Source organism: Coregonus clupeaformis, chromosome 10 (genome assembly GCF_020615455.1).
Source record: "Coregonus clupeaformis isolate EN_2021a chromosome 10, ASM2061545v1, whole genome shotgun sequence".
In the NCBI taxonomy this organism is placed as follows: domain Eukaryota; kingdom Metazoa; phylum Chordata; class Actinopteri; order Salmoniformes; family Salmonidae; genus Coregonus; species Coregonus clupeaformis.
This window is the reverse complement of record NC_059201.1, coordinates 45216938-45235503: the sequence shown is the minus strand read 5'-3', so window position 1 is coordinate 45235503 and position 18566 is coordinate 45216938. Positions and strand designations below refer to the sequence as shown.

At 46.4% G+C, this 18566-nt stretch overlaps 1 protein-coding gene across 1 annotated transcript in view; it reads right to left on the bottom strand.

Annotated features, from left to right (window-relative positions):
• Positions 1 to 18566, bottom strand: part of ca16b (carbonic anhydrase XVI b) — a 264663-nt gene that overhangs the window by 98954 nt on the left and 147143 nt on the right. The window contains exons 3-4 of the mRNA XM_041887847.1: positions 6645 to 6824; positions 2764 to 2912 (exon numbers count right to left, since the gene is read on the bottom strand). Coding sequence (XP_041743781.1) covers positions 2764 to 2912; positions 6645 to 6824 — 329 coding nt within the window. The remainder of the gene's footprint in view (positions 1 to 2763; positions 2913 to 6644; positions 6825 to 18566) is intronic.

Below are 18566 nucleotides of genomic sequence, written 5' to 3'. Positions count from 1 at the left end.
TAAAGTAAATGTATGCTATACATTTTAACAGAGATTAATAGCATACATCTCTTTACCTTCTCTTCTCCTGTTATCTTTCCTTCCTCCCCCTTAACGACCCACCCACTACCCAGACAGATAACAAAGTGAATTATACAGCCGTAATAACCTCCACGACGGGTAAAAGCAGCACTATCAAACGCAGCCATATGCACAACAGCTAATATCACAGCTTTCAGTTAGAATGGCTGTATATCATCCATCCATCATTGGCCTTTAATGGTACGTTGGTCACAGAAAGATGTGAGGTACTAATACAGTGGGGAAAAAAAGTATTTAGTCAGCCACCAATTGTGCAAGTTCTCCCACTTAAAAAGATGAGAGAGGCCTGTAATTTTCATCATAGGTACACGTCAACTATGACAGACAAAATTAGGAAAAAAAATCCAGAAAATCACATTGTAGGATTTTTAATGAATTTATTTGCAAATTATGGTGGAAAATAAGTATTTGGTCAATAACAAAAGTTTCTCAATACTTTGTTATATACCCTTTGTTGGCAATGACACAGGTCAAACGTTTTCTGTAAGTCTTCACAAGGTTTTCACACACTGTTGCTGGTATTTTGGCCCATTCCTCCATGCAGATCTCCTCTAGAGCAGTGATGTTTTGGGGCTGTCGCTGGGCAACACAGACTTTCAACTCCCTCCAAAAATGTTCTATGGGGTTGAGATCTGGAGACTCCAGGACCTTGAAATGCTTCTTACGAAGCCACTCCTTCGTTGCCCGGGCGGTGTGTTTGGGATCATTGTCATGCTGAAAGACCCAGCCACGTTTCATCTTCAATGCACTTGCTGATGGAAGGAGGTTTTCACTCAAAATCTCACGATACATGGCCCCATTCATTATTTCCTTTACACGGATCAGTCGTCCTGGTCCCTTTGCAGAAAAACAGCCCCAAAGTATGATGTTTTCACTCCCATGCTTCACAGTAGGTATGGTGTTCTTTGGATGCAACTCAGCATTCTTTGTCCTCCAAACACGACGAGTTGAGCTTTTACCAAAAAGTTATATTTTGGTTTCATCTGACCATATGACATTCTCCCAATCCTCTTCTGGATGCACTCTAGCAAACTTCAGACGGGCCTGGACATGTACTGGCTTAAGCAGGGGGACATCTAGCACTGCAGGATTTGAGTCCCTGGCGGCGTAGTGTGTTACTGATGGTAGGCTTTGTTACTTTGGTCCCAGCTCTCTGCAGGTCATTCACTAGGTCCCCCCGTGTGGTTCTGGGATTTTTGCTCACCGTTCTTGTGATCATTTTGACCCCACGGGGTGAGATCTTGCGTGGAGCCCCAGATCGAGGGAGATTATCAGTGGTCTTGTATGTCTTCCATTTCCTAATAATTGCTCCCACAGTTGATTTCTTCAAACCAAGCTGCTTACCTATTGCAGATTCAGTCTTCCCAGCCTGGTGCAGGTCTACAATTTTGTTTCTGGTGTCCTTTGACAGCTCTTTGGTCTTGGCTATAGTGGAGTTTGGAGTGTGACTGTTTGAGGTTGTGGACAGGTGTCTTTTATACTGATAACAAGTTCAAACAGGTGCCATTAATACAGGTAACGAGTGGAGGACAGAGGAGCCTCTTAAAGAAGAAGTTACAGGTCTGTGAGAGCCAGAAATCTTGCTTGTTTGTAGGTGACCAAATACTTATTTTCCACCATAATTTGCAAATAAATTCATAAAAAATCCTACAATGTGATTTTCTGGATTTTCTTTTCTCAATTTGTCTGTCATAGTTGATGTGTACCTATGATGAAAATGACAGGTCTCTCTCATCTTTTTAAGTGGGAGAACTTGCACAATTGGTGGCTGACTAAATACTTTTTTTCCCCACTGTATACTGATGTAATTATACAGGCTTTCAGAATCAGAAGTCATACCATGCCTGTATGGAAGAAAGGGGGTCTGAAAGCTGTATAAGAACATGGCTAGGCTAGAGAGACAAACCTAGCTTGGAACAATTCCCAGGTCCATGAGACAGGGGATATAAAAGAAGCACATGGAGTGCACTCCCTTCCATTTCACTACTATGTATTGTACCTAGGATTAAAAAACGCTGCTTCAACATTGTAGACTGAATGGTGCTTTAGGTACTGGAACATTCACTGAGTTGACATGCTGAAAGTGTCTCTCCACTTCTGGCTCCTCTTGACTCAGTCTGAATGATTAATCACATTCACAAACCTGCCATCAGGGTGAGAATTGATCTGCATCGCAAAGGACAGCCATTGTATCCCTGTGTCTCTGTTTCGCTCTCTCTCCGTATCGGCGGCTGTCTTTCTGTCACTCTCTTCCTGCCTCCCTCACAAATAAGAAACTTACATTCATCCACTGTTCCACTCAGCATGAGGCCTACATGGTTATACTCATCCTGTTGTAGTAGCTCCTTACAGTAATCTCCTGTGCTCTAGGTTCAGAGCATGTACTGATGCATCCTTCTCTTTTGGGATCAGTTTATCAGCCTCAAACCTCAACACCCTCTGTCCTCTGTGTCCATGATCTAACCCCTACACCCTCGGTCCTCTGTGTCCATGATCTAACCCCTACACCCTCGGTCCTCTGTGTCCATGATCTAACCCCTACACCCTCGGTCCTCTGTGTCCATGATCTAACCCCTACACCCTCGGTCCTCTGTGTCCATGATGTAACCCCCACACCCCCTGTCATCTGTGTCCATGATGTAACCCCTACACCCTCGGTCCCCTGTCCCCATCTGATCTTACCTCCACAGGGAACCTCCTGCCGTTGATGCTGTGTTCCGACCCTGCTGATCCGTTACTCTGACCCCAGTGGAACTCTATCTTCTCCGCCTTGAAACGTCCAGGTAGTCCAGCCCCCCGTACAAAGTAGTCATCCTTTAGCAGAACAGCCACTGAGAGAGGGGTGAAAGAGTAAATACAAGTGAGTATTGGGAGTATTAGTAGAGAAATCGGCGCAACTCTCACTCACAATTAAAAGTTGATATTTTGTTTTTCCTCAATCAAAAATCCAAACAATTTGGCTGTCAATAGCCTTCATCAACTAGAGAGATAGATAGAGGGCATGGGGAGGAGAGGATAAAAGGCAGATAAACGTAGAAGGTCAGAGGAGGAGGAAAGCAGAGAAGAGATACATCAGTAAGAGGGATAAAATTAGGAAAATGTCTTATGTCAATCTGTAATTTGCCTTTTCTCTTTGAATGTGCCTCTGTCCAATATGATTATTGTCCAGAACTGTTATGACCAAGACCAATGTAAAATGCACTTTATATTCGACTTGACTTGTGTGCATGCCAGTACATCCTGTTTAATTTCCTCCTAAATTAAAGTATTTTTCTGCCGAAGCCTATCTGAAGCTAAGGGACTCAGGGAGTTGGACACATAAGAGCCTTCTTCTGTGCTGTCATCATTGGCCGTAAAGGTCCCTGATGGCATGCTAATTCTCAGTTAAATGCTTCATAAGGCTTTGTTACTGTAGTCAAACTCTTCAACTAGAAACCCTCAGCTGAATGTGAAAGCTTTGAACATTTACAGTGACAAAGTGAGCTTTGCCCAGAGACTTAAGCCATCAATTAACCCCTGCAACCTCCAATAAACACGCTTTGTCAAGTCAAGGAGATATCTGTGTTCCATCAAAGGGCTTGGGCTAGCTTGCTGGCTACAGCCTTCTCTGGGCTTTCTAAATTTAAATACATTATCAAACACAGTTTAATTACCACAGCATAAACGGTTCACGACTTCAAGCAAGAAGACTTGCACATTTCAGAGACAAAACATGACTTTGCAGTTTGCTTTGAAAGTTAGTTAAAGCTAGTCTTGTTGAAGAATTCCCCCTTCAGGAGTTGAAGTTGTGAAACGTAATCATAAGTAAAGGCTTTAGCTGTGTGTGGTGTAAACACTGATGCTGGATTTTTTGTGTTTTCCCGGATGTCTACCCTCCTCCTATTCCCATCCGAGGTTCTGCTGAGTTTGCCTGAGTCACGCAACATCTGGGCATGTATTCACAAAGAGTGAAGTGCTGATCTAGGATCAGTTATGCCTTTTAGATCATAATGAAAAATATGACATGCACACGGGAGTTGTGATCCTAAAACAACACTCCTACGCGGAGACACTATGAATACAGGCACTGAAACTCCATTGTGTGAAGAACTCTGACATTTCCCCTGTCTGTCTGTGGCGTGGTAGCTAAGTGAGTGTACTCTGTGCATATTTAGATGAATCCATAACCACTGAACATCTCTCCAGCTGACATCATTAGCCAGATTAGGCCCCTGATCCCCCTGTCTGTTAGAGGAGGATTTAACCTAGCCAGGCCCTCCAGATGAGATGAAGCTGCAGCCAACAGAGGAGGAGAGGAGAGAGGGATGAGCATGAGGACAAACCCACATAGATTGTAAACACCACAGAGCAGGTTGAACAAACTGTGTCACGGGGGGAGGGAGGGAGAGAGAGAGAGACAGGACAAAGGACAGTGAAAGAGATGGACAGTATGAATGAGGGGTTCTTTAGAGTGTGAGACAGAGAGAGAAGACAGAGAGAAAGAGAGTGAGGACAGACTGAGAGAGAAAGGGTGATGACACACACAAAGTGTCAAGAGATAGACAGTGATACAATGTGTAGATGGGACTTGTTGTGTGTAGTGGGCTGAGCTTCTGTGGGGAACTGAGAGAGGATCTGGGTGTACAAACCCAGGCTAGGGTTTGTTAAGCTAATGAGGCTCAGCACACAAGCTCCACCAAGCACACTGTAAAAATACAGCCCCACAGCTGAAAACCGATCCCCCTACTCTAGTGCCATGGACAACAGTCACACACACATGCAAAGACACACAAAGGAGAGGAGAGGCTGGCCTTGGGACTTTGATTAGCCATGCTGCCCTCTCTGTGTTTTGGCACTCCAGCAGTCGAGCTGAGCAGGGCAGGAATAAGATGCTAAGCCAAAAAGACCTTGAATCACAGGCTGTGAAAGACGGGAAAGAAACCCTTGATCAATGCAAATGTCTCCAGGGCCAGCGTTTCCTCATGAATTTGCTTAAGGCTTGTTTGAAATTTGCTTGGAAAATAAATGTTTAGCTGGAGACTTCTGGACGCTGGCCAATCAATTGCAATTCAAAGCCAAAATGGGTCAAGGCACCATGCAGGGAAATCGATCAGGATCAACTTTTAAGATCTAGTCCCTTTGTGGTTAATTACAATGTTGGCAGGATCATGCAAGGTGAAGAGTAGCCCTTTCCACTCACAGCCCATCATCCTGTATATGGGTTGGAAATGGCAGATTTTGTAATTGACAAGCGCCTAAATTGGAACGCAGTGGCTGTACAGTAACATGCTATACATGACGTCAGAGCTCAGGGTCTCCACTTCACAGCGCCTTATGGGTTTTGACTGACATTCGTTATAAACTTGAGCACAGCACGCGACAAGAAGATGCCCCCATCCCTCCCGGGAATTGGGATACTTTTGCACATTTGTTGTTGTCTGAGTGAGGGAAATGCTGTAAATCGAGAGGAGTCAATGTGCTCTGAAAGCTGAGACATTGAGGACTATAATAAATACAATTTTGATGTCATATAGGCAAACCACACAACTGTGAGTCAAAATGTGAACTTCACATTTCCATATAAAAAAACAAATGTAATTTACAGTATCAATGTTTATAATCGAGAAAATTTGCTGCGGAACACGCACTTGAATGCACTCATGAATCCATTCTATGCGCACCAAAATTACAATATATTTGTCTGAAGTGCCTTTTGAAAGCCTAACACTGTAAGATCATATTTTATTACTTAGCTAGCCATGTTGGCAATACAATAAGCTTTCAAATAATGCCCACATGACCCAGATTGCAACAAAAAAAAGTGCTTTGAAATTACTTAGGAACTGTGCACAGTTTGGAGAGGTGTGTCACCACTTGGAGACACCAGTTAGACATCTCACTCAAACTCTTGTAATAATTTATTCTTATCTCACACCTACTAACATTTTAATGAATATTCTTATGTTACTGAATGTATCCAGAGTATTTTCAGATTGTATTATTGACAAATGCTGAGAAAAGTACAGTAAATGTAAAATTCACATAAAATCAACAGTGTAATGTTTGGATTCAGTCTTGTGTCAGGTGAACGGTTGTGTCCTCACCTTTGATCTGATAATTTCCCCCCAATCTCCAAAGTGTTCTCTTTCAATTGCTACCATGGTCATGAATATTATTTTTATAGTTATTCTGTTAGAAACATTTCAATTTGGCCCTATCAATATAGGCACATTTCCACGAGTGTAAGGGGTTAACACTATGTAAAGCCATAACGGAACGCTGACTCATCATGATCGAATGGTGTGTATTTATGTCTCCTCTCTCATTCTGACTGATCTTTTTCTTCCATACCCCCCACGTCTTGATCCTTACACATAGTATGAAGGAGCACTTGAGGATTGCACCTCGGCCCACCATGCTGAAGAATTAAAAACCCAAGCCTGTTCTACTCCAATAGTTTTGTGTGAGTGCAGGAATGCTGACCTGTCTTCTAACCGGAGCATTAAGGAAAGCACCCATCTTTGTCACACCCTGCTACGGTAGGTAAAAACCTGTTCTGTCTGAATGAATGAAGGCACGCTGACCTGTCTTTCCTGTGTTCTTCATGGAGGTCTTGTTGGATGACTCTGCGTTGAACCCGTTGAGGGTCAGCTCCTGGCACTCCTGAGACACCTTGGCATCCTCGTCTGAGATGTCCACTGGTGATTGATTCCTCTCCGCACACTCAGGGTATGAGGAGGCCCAGCCCCCAGGACTGTGGGTCCCTAGAAGAAGAGAGGAGGGAGAGTCAGTTATACCATCCACAGCACTAAGATCTGGGCCTGTATTCAAAAAGTGCTCAGAGTAGGAGTGCTGATCTAGGATCAGGTCCCCCACCCATCAGTGTCCATACAGTATAATATTTTGATCTGAAAGGCTATTCTGATCCTAGATCAGCATTCCTAGTCTGAGACCCTGGTTATGAAGATGTCACAGTCCCGATACCCATAATGTGTGTGAAGCCCATCGGAAATCCAGCTGGTTTTACTTCTACAGTTCCTAAACGGAGACATGAGAGAAAACGTTTCACCCCACTTTGCATTATGAGAGACAGTAGAACCAGTAGTGAAATCAACTTCCACCCTGCAGCACCCTCCCTGATCCACTGTCTGCTCTTTTAATCCTCTCTCTCACCCACAGCAGAGATCCTACTACAGAATAATCCACCATTGGCAGACAGAGATGCTCTTGATCTGTTCACCACTACAATGGGACCAATAGAACTATAAAAGACTGCAGGATCACAGACAAAGGATCACTGGCAAAGGCAGACTCAAACACTTCTCTCGATTAACAAATAATTTATGAGCCCATTCCCTAAAGGTTAGAGTCAACTTTTCAAGTGGTTCATGAAATAAAAATGTGACTTCCTTTTTAGTACCACCCTCCGGACCAGGGCTGGCTTTATGGCACGCTGTGGGAAGAAAGCAATGTAAAAAAAATTTTTGGAATCGGACACAGTTGTCTGTTCTTCAATAGATGTCCTCCTGCATGACATGACTATTACAGATTTAAAATATCCTACTGCTTCGACCATGTCTTGGTCACCTCACCTTGGACTCCCCACACAAACATGCAGGCAGGTATGCATGCACACACACACACACACATATACACGCCAGACCTGTGTTCAAATACTATTTAAAATATCTCAATGACTTTCACATACATTCGAAGTAAGTATTCAGATATATTGTATTTGAAAAAACAAGTAGTTTAATATTTTAATGTATTTGGAAATACACATGGAAATTATTTTAAAATACTCAAATACACTGAGTCAAATACACTCCCATGCATTTAACCCAGGAATTTTTAAATAGTATTTGAAATAATTATTTGAATACTAAATTTGTTAAACTCTTTTTTCTTTTTCTTTTTTCTTTTTCTTTTTACAAATAACCAATCAAATACTCAAATAAAAGTACTTGTTTTAAATACCAGATACTCAAATACACATGCATTTGAACCCAGATCTGACGCATGCACGCACGCACACACACACTTTAACTGAGGAGCAATTCACGTGAGTAATGCATTTTTTCAGATTAATTTGTCACCAGTTTCCAGGGCCTAAAATTAACTTTTTGGTCCACCAGTCACCGTAGCATTCATGTTGCTATAAATGTGATCATATTTGACTATTTGTATTCACAAATGCGATTGAAATGCTCGCACTTTGAAGCCCTGAGCACCCGCCAACGTGGCTGGTGAAATAGACATCTTACCTGCCAATGGCAAAATCTACCTGCATTTAGCGGGTGGCGGGTGTACATTTTAGGCCCTGCCAGTTTCTGATGCTGAAGCAGTAAACTAGACCCTTGAGTGCTACAGATTTGTCAATTGAGTTAAATTTGGATGAATCATCTTCTCCCCGTTCCAAACATTGCCTGGAAGCGTGTATTGATTGGCCAGGTCTGGATTCCATGGAAGAGCTGGCGCTAAGTACCTGGGCTGTACTTCTCACTAATGGCTGCATCAGCAAGCTGGAGTGAAGTCATCAGTCATTGCTTGTGTCTGTCTGTACCAGTGCCACTCTAATATCTCACACCGTTAAAGAAAAGCGTGCGAACACGTAGCACATGGGGATGTGTGAAACTTAATCCTCAGCCTGAAGTGCCCCTACTTGTGCCAGTGACTAGCTAACTATACGCGTGGCACGACTGGTAAGACACTTCAGGAGGGCGGTCACATGTACTAGCAAATCAGAGGTCCTGGGTTCGAGCCTCGGTGTGAGCCGAATCAGGAGGAAGTGGTACTAGCTAAGCAAGCAGCGTGACATCCTTTATACACACACACACACATACTCCAGTCTTGCTAGTAATACGAGCAGATAAAGGACATCTCATTGCCACTCAACTGTGTGCAGACTGGAGGACACAGTTCATATCCCAATACAGAGACAGTAAGCCCTGAGAAAATAAGTATTTTAGTAGCTAACGTCCCCTCGCACCTCAGCCATAGTAATAACAGAAGATAATAATAATATGCCATTTAGCAGACGCTTTTATCCAAAGCGACTTACAGTCATGCGTGCATAATTTTTTTGGGTGTATGGGTGATCCCGGGGATCGAACCCACTACCTTGGCGTTACAAGCGCTGTGCTCTACCAGCTGAACTACAGAGGACCATAGCTCAAATAAATGTTTTAAATACCATTTGCCAAGATGGCTGCTTGTCTCTCAACAGGATACTGTTCATATACAGTAGAGAGAGAGAGCAGGCTCTGAGGAAATGTACTGTATTTTCTACTTCTGTAAATAAAACCCTGGCTGTCTCGGTTTGACATATTCCTCTCTCTGCCTTGATCCAGTTAAATATACGAGGTGGAACCACAAATCGAATCCTCTATGAATATATTCTGTTTTCTTCTAAATAAAAAAACAACCTAATTCCATGCAAACCCATGTTTTCAGGAAGGCAAATAATATAACCACCCCAGATATAAACAAATGAACGACAAAAAGCAATAAAACAATATGCTCTAAGAGAAAATACTCCACAGAAAGATAATTACACACATTCAAAATGTAAACGTCTTCTGCTTTTCTGAGCTGTAGCCTTCAATTCACCTTTCTGGAAAGCAATCCCTGATGAAAAGCTAGCTCAGAGCTTTCCACGTCTATTATTTGTTGGCATCTTATTTAGTAAACAACCTTCTGCAGCTTTATGAAAACAGTTATGCCTGTAGCCTCAAATCATGGACAACAACAACACACAGTCATCATCAGTGGTGTAAAGTACTTATGTTAAAATACTTTAAAATACTACTTAAGTCGTTTTTTTCCCCCGTATCTTACTGTATGCTTACTTGCAGCCCTTAACCAACAATGCATTTATTTTTTTAATTAAAAAAGTAAAATAAAACAACAAAAAAGTGTTGAGAAAAAAAGAGCAGAAGTAAAATAAAATAACAGTAGGGAGGCTATATACAGGGGGGGTAGCGGTGCAGAGTCAATGTGTGGGGTCACCGGCTAGTTGAGGTAATATATACATGTGGGTAGAGTTAAAGTGACTATGCATAAATAATTAACAGAGTAGCAGCAGCGTAAAAAGATGGGGTGGGGGGGCAGTGCAAATAGTCCGGGTAGCCATGATTAGCTGTTCAGGAGTCCTCCCTATAGGCTGTCTCATCGTTGTCGGTGATCAGGCCTACCACTGTTGTGTCGTCGGCAAACTTAATGATGGTGTTGGAGTCGTGCCTGGCCATGCAGTCATGGGTGAACAGGGAGTACAGGAGGGGACTGAGCACGGACCCCTGAGGGGCCCCCGTGTTGAGGATCAGCGTGGCAGATGTGTTGTTACCTACCCTTACCACCTGGGGGCGGCCCGTCAGGAAGTCCAGGATCCAGTTGCAGAGGGAGGTGTTTAGTCCCAGGATCCTTAGCTTAGTGATGAGCTTTCAGGGCACTATGGTGTTGAACGCTGAGCTGTAGTCAATGAATAGCATTCTCAAGTAGGTGTTCCTCTTGTCCAGGTGGGAAAGGGCAGTGTGGAGTGCAATAGAGATTGCATCATCTGTGGATCTGTTGGGGCGGTATGCAAATTGGAGTGGGTCTAGGATTTCTGGGATAATGGTGTTGATGTGAGCCATGACCAGCCTTTCAAAGCACTTCATGGCTACAGACGTCAGTGCTACGGGTTGGTAGTCATTTAGGTAGGTTATCTTAGTGTCCTTGGGCACGGGGACTATGGTGGTCTGCTTGAAACATGTTGGTATTACAGACTCAGTCAGGGACAGGTTGAAAATGTCGGTGAAGACACCTGCCAGTTGGTCAGCACATGCTCGGAGTACACGTCCTTGTAATCAGTCTGGCCCTGTGGCCTTGTGAATGTTGACTTGCTTAAAAGTCTTACTCACATCGGCTACGGAGAGCGTGATCACATAGTCATCCGGAACAGCTGGTGCTCTCATGCATGCTTCAGTGTTGCTTGCCTCGAAGCGAGCATAGAAGTGGTTTAGCTCGTCTGGTAGGCTTGTGTAACTGGGCAGCTCGTGGCTGTGCTTCCCTTTGTAGTCTGTAATAGTTTTCAAGCCCTGCCACATCCGACGAGCGTCAGAGCCAGTGTAGTACGATTCAATCTTAGTCCTGTATTGACTCTTTGCCTGTTTGATGGTTCGTCGGAGGGCATAGCGGGATTTCTTATAAGCGTCCGGGTTAGAAAGCGGCAGCTCTACCCTTTAGCTCAGTGCGGATGTTGCCTGTAATCCATGGCTTCTGGTTGGGGTATGTACGTACGGTCACTGTGGGGACGACGTCATCGATGCATGTCACGTTCGTTCAATGACGGGTCAGACCAAGGCGCAGCGTGATATGCGTACATGTTTATTCAACTTAATAAACACACGACAAAACAATAAACGAAACTAACCGTGAAGTCCTAAGGTAGACACACAAGAAACCTTAACTGGAACAAGATCCCACAACTCAACAGTGCCAATAGGCTGCCTAAGTATGATCCCCAATCAGAGACAACGAGCGACAGCTGCCTCTGATTGGGAACCACACCAGCCAACATAGAACTATACATACTAGAATGACAACCATAGAATATCCACACACAGAATATACACACCCTGACTCAACATATACGAGTCCCCTGAGTCAGGGCATGACAGTACCTCCCCCAAAGGTGCGGACTCCGACCGCACAACATAAACATAACAGGGTAGGGGACGGGTGGGCATTCCGCCTCGGAGGCGGATCCGGCTCCGGGCGTGACGACCTCTTACTCTCCGCCTCCCTGTTGCGCCCCTGGTCTGGTCTGGACCTCGGCGTGCTGCTTCCCCTCTCCTTCCTCCCACGATACGCCAGGCCCTGTCTGGACCCTGGTGTGGGAGACCCCGAACCTGGAGAGGGGCTGACGTCATGGTCTGGACTGGAGCCGCTGGCCGGAGCTGGACCAGACGACGGTGGAGCGGGCTGCTCAGGCTCCGGAGTGGAGCCGCTGACCGGAGTAGGACTAGACCCCGATGGAGCGGACTGCTCTGGCTCCGGAGTGGAGCAGCTGACCGGAGCTGGATCAGGCACCGGTGGAGCGGACTGCTCTGGCTCTGGAGTGAAGCCGCTGACCGGTGCCGGCCCAGGCACCGGTGGAACGGGCACGGGCCGTGCCGGACTGGACACACGCACCACTAGTCTGGTGCGAGGAGCAGGCACGGGCCGGACCGGACTAGGAACACGCACCACTGGCCTGGTGCGAGGACAAGGAACGGGCCGGGCCGGACTGGCGACGCGCACCACTGGCTTGGTGCGAGGAGCAGGAACGGGCCGGTCCGGACTGGGAACACGCACCACTGGCTTGGTGCGAGGAGCAGGAACAGGCCGGGCCGGACTGGCGACGCGCACCACTGGCTTGGTGCGAGGAGCAGGAACAGGCCGGGCCGGACTGGCGACGCGCACCACAGGCTTGGTGCGAGGAGCAGAAACAGGCAGGGCCGGACTGGCGACGCGCACCACTGGCTTGGTGCGAGGAGCAGGAACAGGCCGGGCCGGACTGGCGATGTGCACCACTGGCTTGGTGCAAGGAGCAGGAACAGGCCGGGACAGACTGACGACGCGCACCACAGGCTTGGTGCGAGGAGCAGGAACAGGCCGGGCCGGACTGGCGACGCGCACCACTGGCTTGGTGCGAGGAGCAGGAACGGGCCGGACTGGGAACACGCACCACTATCTTGGTGCGAGGAGCAAGAACGGGCCGGGCCGGACTGGGAACACGCACCACTGGCTTGGTGCGAGGAGCAGGAACGGGCCGGACTGGGAACACGCACCACTATCTTGGTGCGAGGAGCAAGAACGGGCCGGGCCGGACTGGGAACACGCACCACTGGCTTGGTGTGAGGAGCAGGAACGGGCCGGACCGGACTGGCGACACGCACCACTGACTTGGTGCGAGGAGCAGGACTGGGTTCCTTTATTAACCCCCGCTCATTCTGCTGCCTAACCAGCTCCTCTCTCCGTGCCTCCACTATTTCCTTCTCCCTTTTAGCCTCCTGTAGCGCCTCCCTCTGACCGAATAACTCCTGCTCCCTCTGAACCAACAGCCCCCGTAACATGGTGGCCTCCTCTCCTAACCTGCAGATCCGCCCTTTCACGGCCTCCTGCTGCCTCGTCGTCCACCCCGTGTGCCCCCCAAAAGAAATGTCTTGGGGTTGCCTCTCGGATCTCCGTCGTCGGCACTGTTGGCGCCGTTTCTCCTCTCCTACCTGGGCATCTACCTTCATCGCCTCCCGATAACGGACGGCCTCCTCCTTAGTAATTCTCCCCCAACCGAGGAGGACATCTACTAAGGTTACCTCCCGTTGAGTCCCAGGCGTTTGCTCCTTCTGGGCACGCTGCTTGGTCCTCTCGTTTGGTGGGATCTTCTGTCACGTTCGTTCAATGACGGGTCAGACAAAGGCGCAGCGTGATATATGTACATGTTTATTCAACTTAATAAACATACGACAAAACAATAAACGAAACGAACCGTGAAGTCCTAAGGTAGACGCACAACAAACCTTAACTGGAACAAGATCCCACAACTCAACAGTGCCAATAGGCTGCCTAAGTATGATCCCCAATCAGAGACAACGAGCGACAGCTGCCTCTGATTGGGAACCACACCGGCCAACATAGAACTATACATACTAGAATGACAACCATAGAATATACACACACAGAATATACACACCCTGACTCAACATATACGAGTCCCCTGAGCCAGGGCGTGACAGATGCACTTATTGATGAAGCCAGTGACTGATGTGGTGTAAAGAAAATAATGTACTTTTTACTCCATACGTTTTCCCTGACACCCAAAAGTACTCATTACATTTTGAATGCTTAGCAGGACAGGAAAATGGTCCAATTCACGCACTTATCAAGAGAACATCCCTGGTCATCCCTACTGTCTCTGATCTGATGGACTCACTAAACACAAATTCTTTGTTTGTAAATTATGTCTGAGTGTTGGAGTGTGCCCCTGGCTATCCGTAAATAAATTTAAAAAACAAGAAAATTGTCCTGTCTGGTTTGCTGAATATAAGGAATTTGCAATGATGTATACTTTTACTTTTAATACTTAAGTATATTTTATTAATTACATTTACTTTTTATACATAAGTATATTTAAAACCAAATACTTTTAGACTTTTACTCAAGTAGTATTTTATTGGGTGACTTTCACTTTTACTTGAGTCATTTTCTATTAATGTATGTTTATTTTTACTCAAATATAACAATTGAGTACTTTTTCCACCACTGGTCATCATGAAGAGTTACAGTACATTTATGTATCCAACCTTTATCATACCTAATAATTACATTATCTTTTTCCACCTCATCTTTACAGAAATGTAAGACTAATGTTGAGGGCTTTTTAAGGATAAAATTGTATTCTGCATGCATAATATTTATTTATTAATGTTTCCCCTCTGAATGCAATTTCTTCCTCAGCATGGCAATTAAACAACATGATTAAACAATGGGTAAATATATGTCTTCATTACAATCTTGGCTTATTTACCCATATGAGCGATGTATACACAACGGAAATCTAGGCTTTTTATTTAATTAATAAATGTTGAATATTATTGTATTTATTTGCTTCTTATTTTCTTATCTATTTTTGATGATAACTACATGTAATACTACAAGTTCTTCCAGTCCCACTGTTTTCTTATGAGGCTGTCTGGCCTTTCCAATCCACAGGAGTTTGACTCAACTTCACCTGTCAGCAGGAAGCCCCTGCCACTATCCCCATGTAATCCCAGATCAGCTGGGCCCAGGTCAGTGACATAGAGCCAAACACTGTGAGTCAGCATGAGTCAGTGTGTTACCGGCTGTGCTCAGGTTAGTAAGACACACACACATACCCAGGAGGGGAAGCCGATCGGCATGGGATGACTGAACACGGTGTGTGTCAGCCAGACATGCACACACATGCACACAGTGCACGCAGATGGATCCATGTCAGTAACACTGGGAATTGGTGGGAGGGAAAGGTTTGACCGTCACACCAGAGACAATATACTGGCCTAGTGAACAATGTGGACACAGACAGGTGATGTGTCCCGTTGGCTTGAGTGACAGACATGTTATGGAACGTTAACGACACAGTTGGCATTGTAGCTGGCGTTGCATAGCCAGACACCATCATCCCGTGGTCGACGAGAAGCCTGGAAATCTGAGCTAGGATTTTAGTCTAGCATGCACAATTTACTTCACTCACATGAAACAGCCAAACAATGGGTGATAGAGTACATGCCCTGGTAGAATAATTAAGGAATAGGCCATGTCTTTTCAGGAGTGGCTTTTCCACGCCTCACTAACCAGAGCCATTGTTCTACTCTGCACATTTCCCTTTTCCTACTTAACACTGTAGAGATAATGGAACTCCTTGAGCTAAAAAGGAAAAGTCTAATGCTGGTGAAACATCAAAGGATTTCTCCATTATGTTGGTTAAAGGGGGAGGGACATGTTAAATGAACTCGAAGAGGGGAAAAAGAGGCAACGAGGCGCATCTGAATGTGAAGATCCTGCTATACAGTACAATGCCGTTGGCTGAATCAACATTTATTCTCCTCTCAAAAGAAAGATGGTAGCTAGCACTGTCACGATGAAACCACTGTTTGTTGAGAGTTGTTGTATTATTCTCTGGTTTATGCCTCAAAGGGAAGAACAGCCTTAAGGCTGTGTGTGTGTGTGTGTGTGTGTGTGTGTGTGTGTGTGTGTGTGTGTGTGTGTGTGTGTGTGTGTGTGTGTGTTATAGTTGAGGGTGACTAACTCTCTTCCCTGCATATCTGTTTGCAAACAGTCGTTTTTGGTAGAACTGTCTGGAAGGAAGTACAACGCCTCAAATATTACTCACTGTACCTCACATTTATATTTGCTCACTGTTTCTAAAATAGCTGAAATATCTTTTGATGCATTTTTTCTTAAAAATACAAAAATGTATGAGTCAAAGTACGTTCTTTCACCATGTTCTATAAAGAGTTTAACACAAACCCAGATTGACAAACCTCCAATAGTCCCAGTCGGTATTAGATTGAACGTCTCAGGCCTGCCCGCCTATGGGGAAAACAACCTGTGCTTACCTCGGTTACCCCATTGGCTCACAGCAAAAACTTGACCTTCTTCAAACGCAATTGTCTTGTCTGCTTCTTTTAGTCATTTACAAAACTACATTTAAGAAAAGTACATATCTAAAGGGAAAAGGACTTGTGTATCGAGGCCGTCTCAAGCTTCCGCTTAACTCGCGAGCTGATCAATAATTTGTTATTTTGGGGAGAACAGGGACACAAGAAAGAAAGATGTAACGTCGGTTGATCAGAGCTCCGGTATCAATCGTTGATAAACAAACAATCAAACTTTACTCGGTGTGGCGGCGGTTCAGCACGATTGTGTTGTGATTGGGTCAGAGATGGTAGGAGATAGTGATTGAGAAGAAAGTGAAGCAAGTATGGAGCATAGCAGTACAAATAAAGGGGGGGGGGTAGGAAAGAGAAAAGGTCTATGGAGGCGGAAATGAAGAAAAAAAAGGAAGTTTGAGGAGGGCAACATAGTTTCCAACGCCAGCGGCAGTTCGGAGGTAGAGAGTGACGAGGAAGGGCAAGATAAGTCTCGAGGGGAGCATGGAGGTGAGGAGGAGCATAAAGTGATTCTGAAGTTTAGGGAGGAAGGGGGAGTTGGGGCGATGAGTCCGATAAGGTTGACAGCTGTGATAAAAGAGTTGATTGGGGAAGTTGTCAATGCTAAAGTGTTAAGAGATGGGAGCTTGTTGGTGTTCTGTAAGGACATAGTGCAGAGGGAAAAAGCCCTCAGAGTGAAGCAAATAGGGAAGTGTATGGTGGTGTCGAGCAGCTTGACTGATCAAGCAGGGAAGCAGTGCATTAAAGGGGTGATAACAGGAGTGCCTGTGAGTGTTAGCACTAAAGAAGTAAGTGACAACTTGAGAGGTGGTGTTCTAGTGAATGTTCAAAGTTTGCAAGCAACAAGGGGTGGAGTTAGGGTAGATAGCCCGTCTATTCTGTTACACTTCAAGTACCGGGTATTGCCAAATAAAGTAACCACAGGATATTTGAGTTATTATGTGAGGGCTTATGTACCAAAGCCTTTAAGATGTTATAACTGCCAGAGGTTTGGGCATGTGGCAACAGCCTAAAAAGAGAAAAAAGGAGGTGTGCCAGGTGTGGAGGGGAGCATGCGTATGGGAACTGTGGGGATGGTGTACAACCAAAGTGCTGCAGTTTTGGAGGTGCTCATAGTGTGGCACATAGTGGGTGTGGGGCAATGAAGCAGGCAGCAGAGGTGCAACAAGTGAGAGTGGAGAGAAGGGTGACATCTGCTGAGGCAGTGAGGGTGGTCCAGGTCCAGGGAGATACAGGTTCAAGGGAGAGATGGGTAGGAGCATCTGTCACACCCTGGCTCTGGGGACTCTATATGTTGAGCCAGGGTGTGTAGTTTCTATGTGTTTTGTTCTATGTTCACTATCGGCCCGGCCTGTTCCTGCCACTCGCACCAAGCCTACGGTGCGCGTCGCCAGCCCGGCCCGGCCTGTTCCTGCCACTCGCACCAAGCCTACGGTGCGCGTCGCCAGCCCGGCCCGGCCTGTTCCTGCCACTCGCACCAAGCCAGGGGTGCGCGTCGCCAGCCCGGCCCGGCCTGTTCCTGCTCCACGCACCAAGCCAGGGGTGCGAGTCGTCAGCCCGGTAAGGCCCGTTCCTGCTCCACGCACCAAGCCAGGGGTGCGAGTCGTCAGCCCGGTCCGGCCCGTTCCTGCTCCACGCACCAAGCCAGGGGTGCGAGTCGTCAGCCCGGTCCGGCCCGTTCCTGCTCCACGCACCTAGCCAGGGGTGCGCATCGTCAGCCCGGTCCGGCCCGTTGCTGCTCCACGCACCAAGCCAGGGGTGCGCATCGTCAGCCCGGTCCGGCCCGTTCCTACTCCACGCACCAAGCCAGGGGTGTGCGTCGTCAGTCCGGCACAACCCGTGCCTGGGTCACCGGTGCCTGGTCAGGTACCGGTCAGCTGCTCCACACCGGAGCTTAAGCAATCCACTCCTACGATGTCCAGTCCAGCTCCAGCTAGCGGGGCCAGACCGGACCAGGGGCGCTACGGGGGGATTATTGGAGGGTGGTGGGCAAGCCCGGAGCCGGAACCGCCTCCGAGGAGGAATGCCCACCCAGCCCTCCCCTGTTTGGTTCATGTGGAGGCGCGGTCGCAATCCGCGCCTTTGGGGGGGGGTACTGTCACACCCTGGCTCTGGGGACTCTATATGTTGAGCCAGGGTGTGTAGTTTCTATGTGTTTTGTTCTATGTTCACTATCTAGTTTTGTATTTCTATGTTGGCCTGAGTGGTTCCCAATCAGAGGCAACGAGTGTCAGCTGTTGCTGGTTGTCTCTGATTGGGAACCATATTTAAACAGTCTGTTTTCCCTTAGTGTTTGTGGGATCTTGTTTCCGTTTGGTTTGTTCCGTGTTGGTT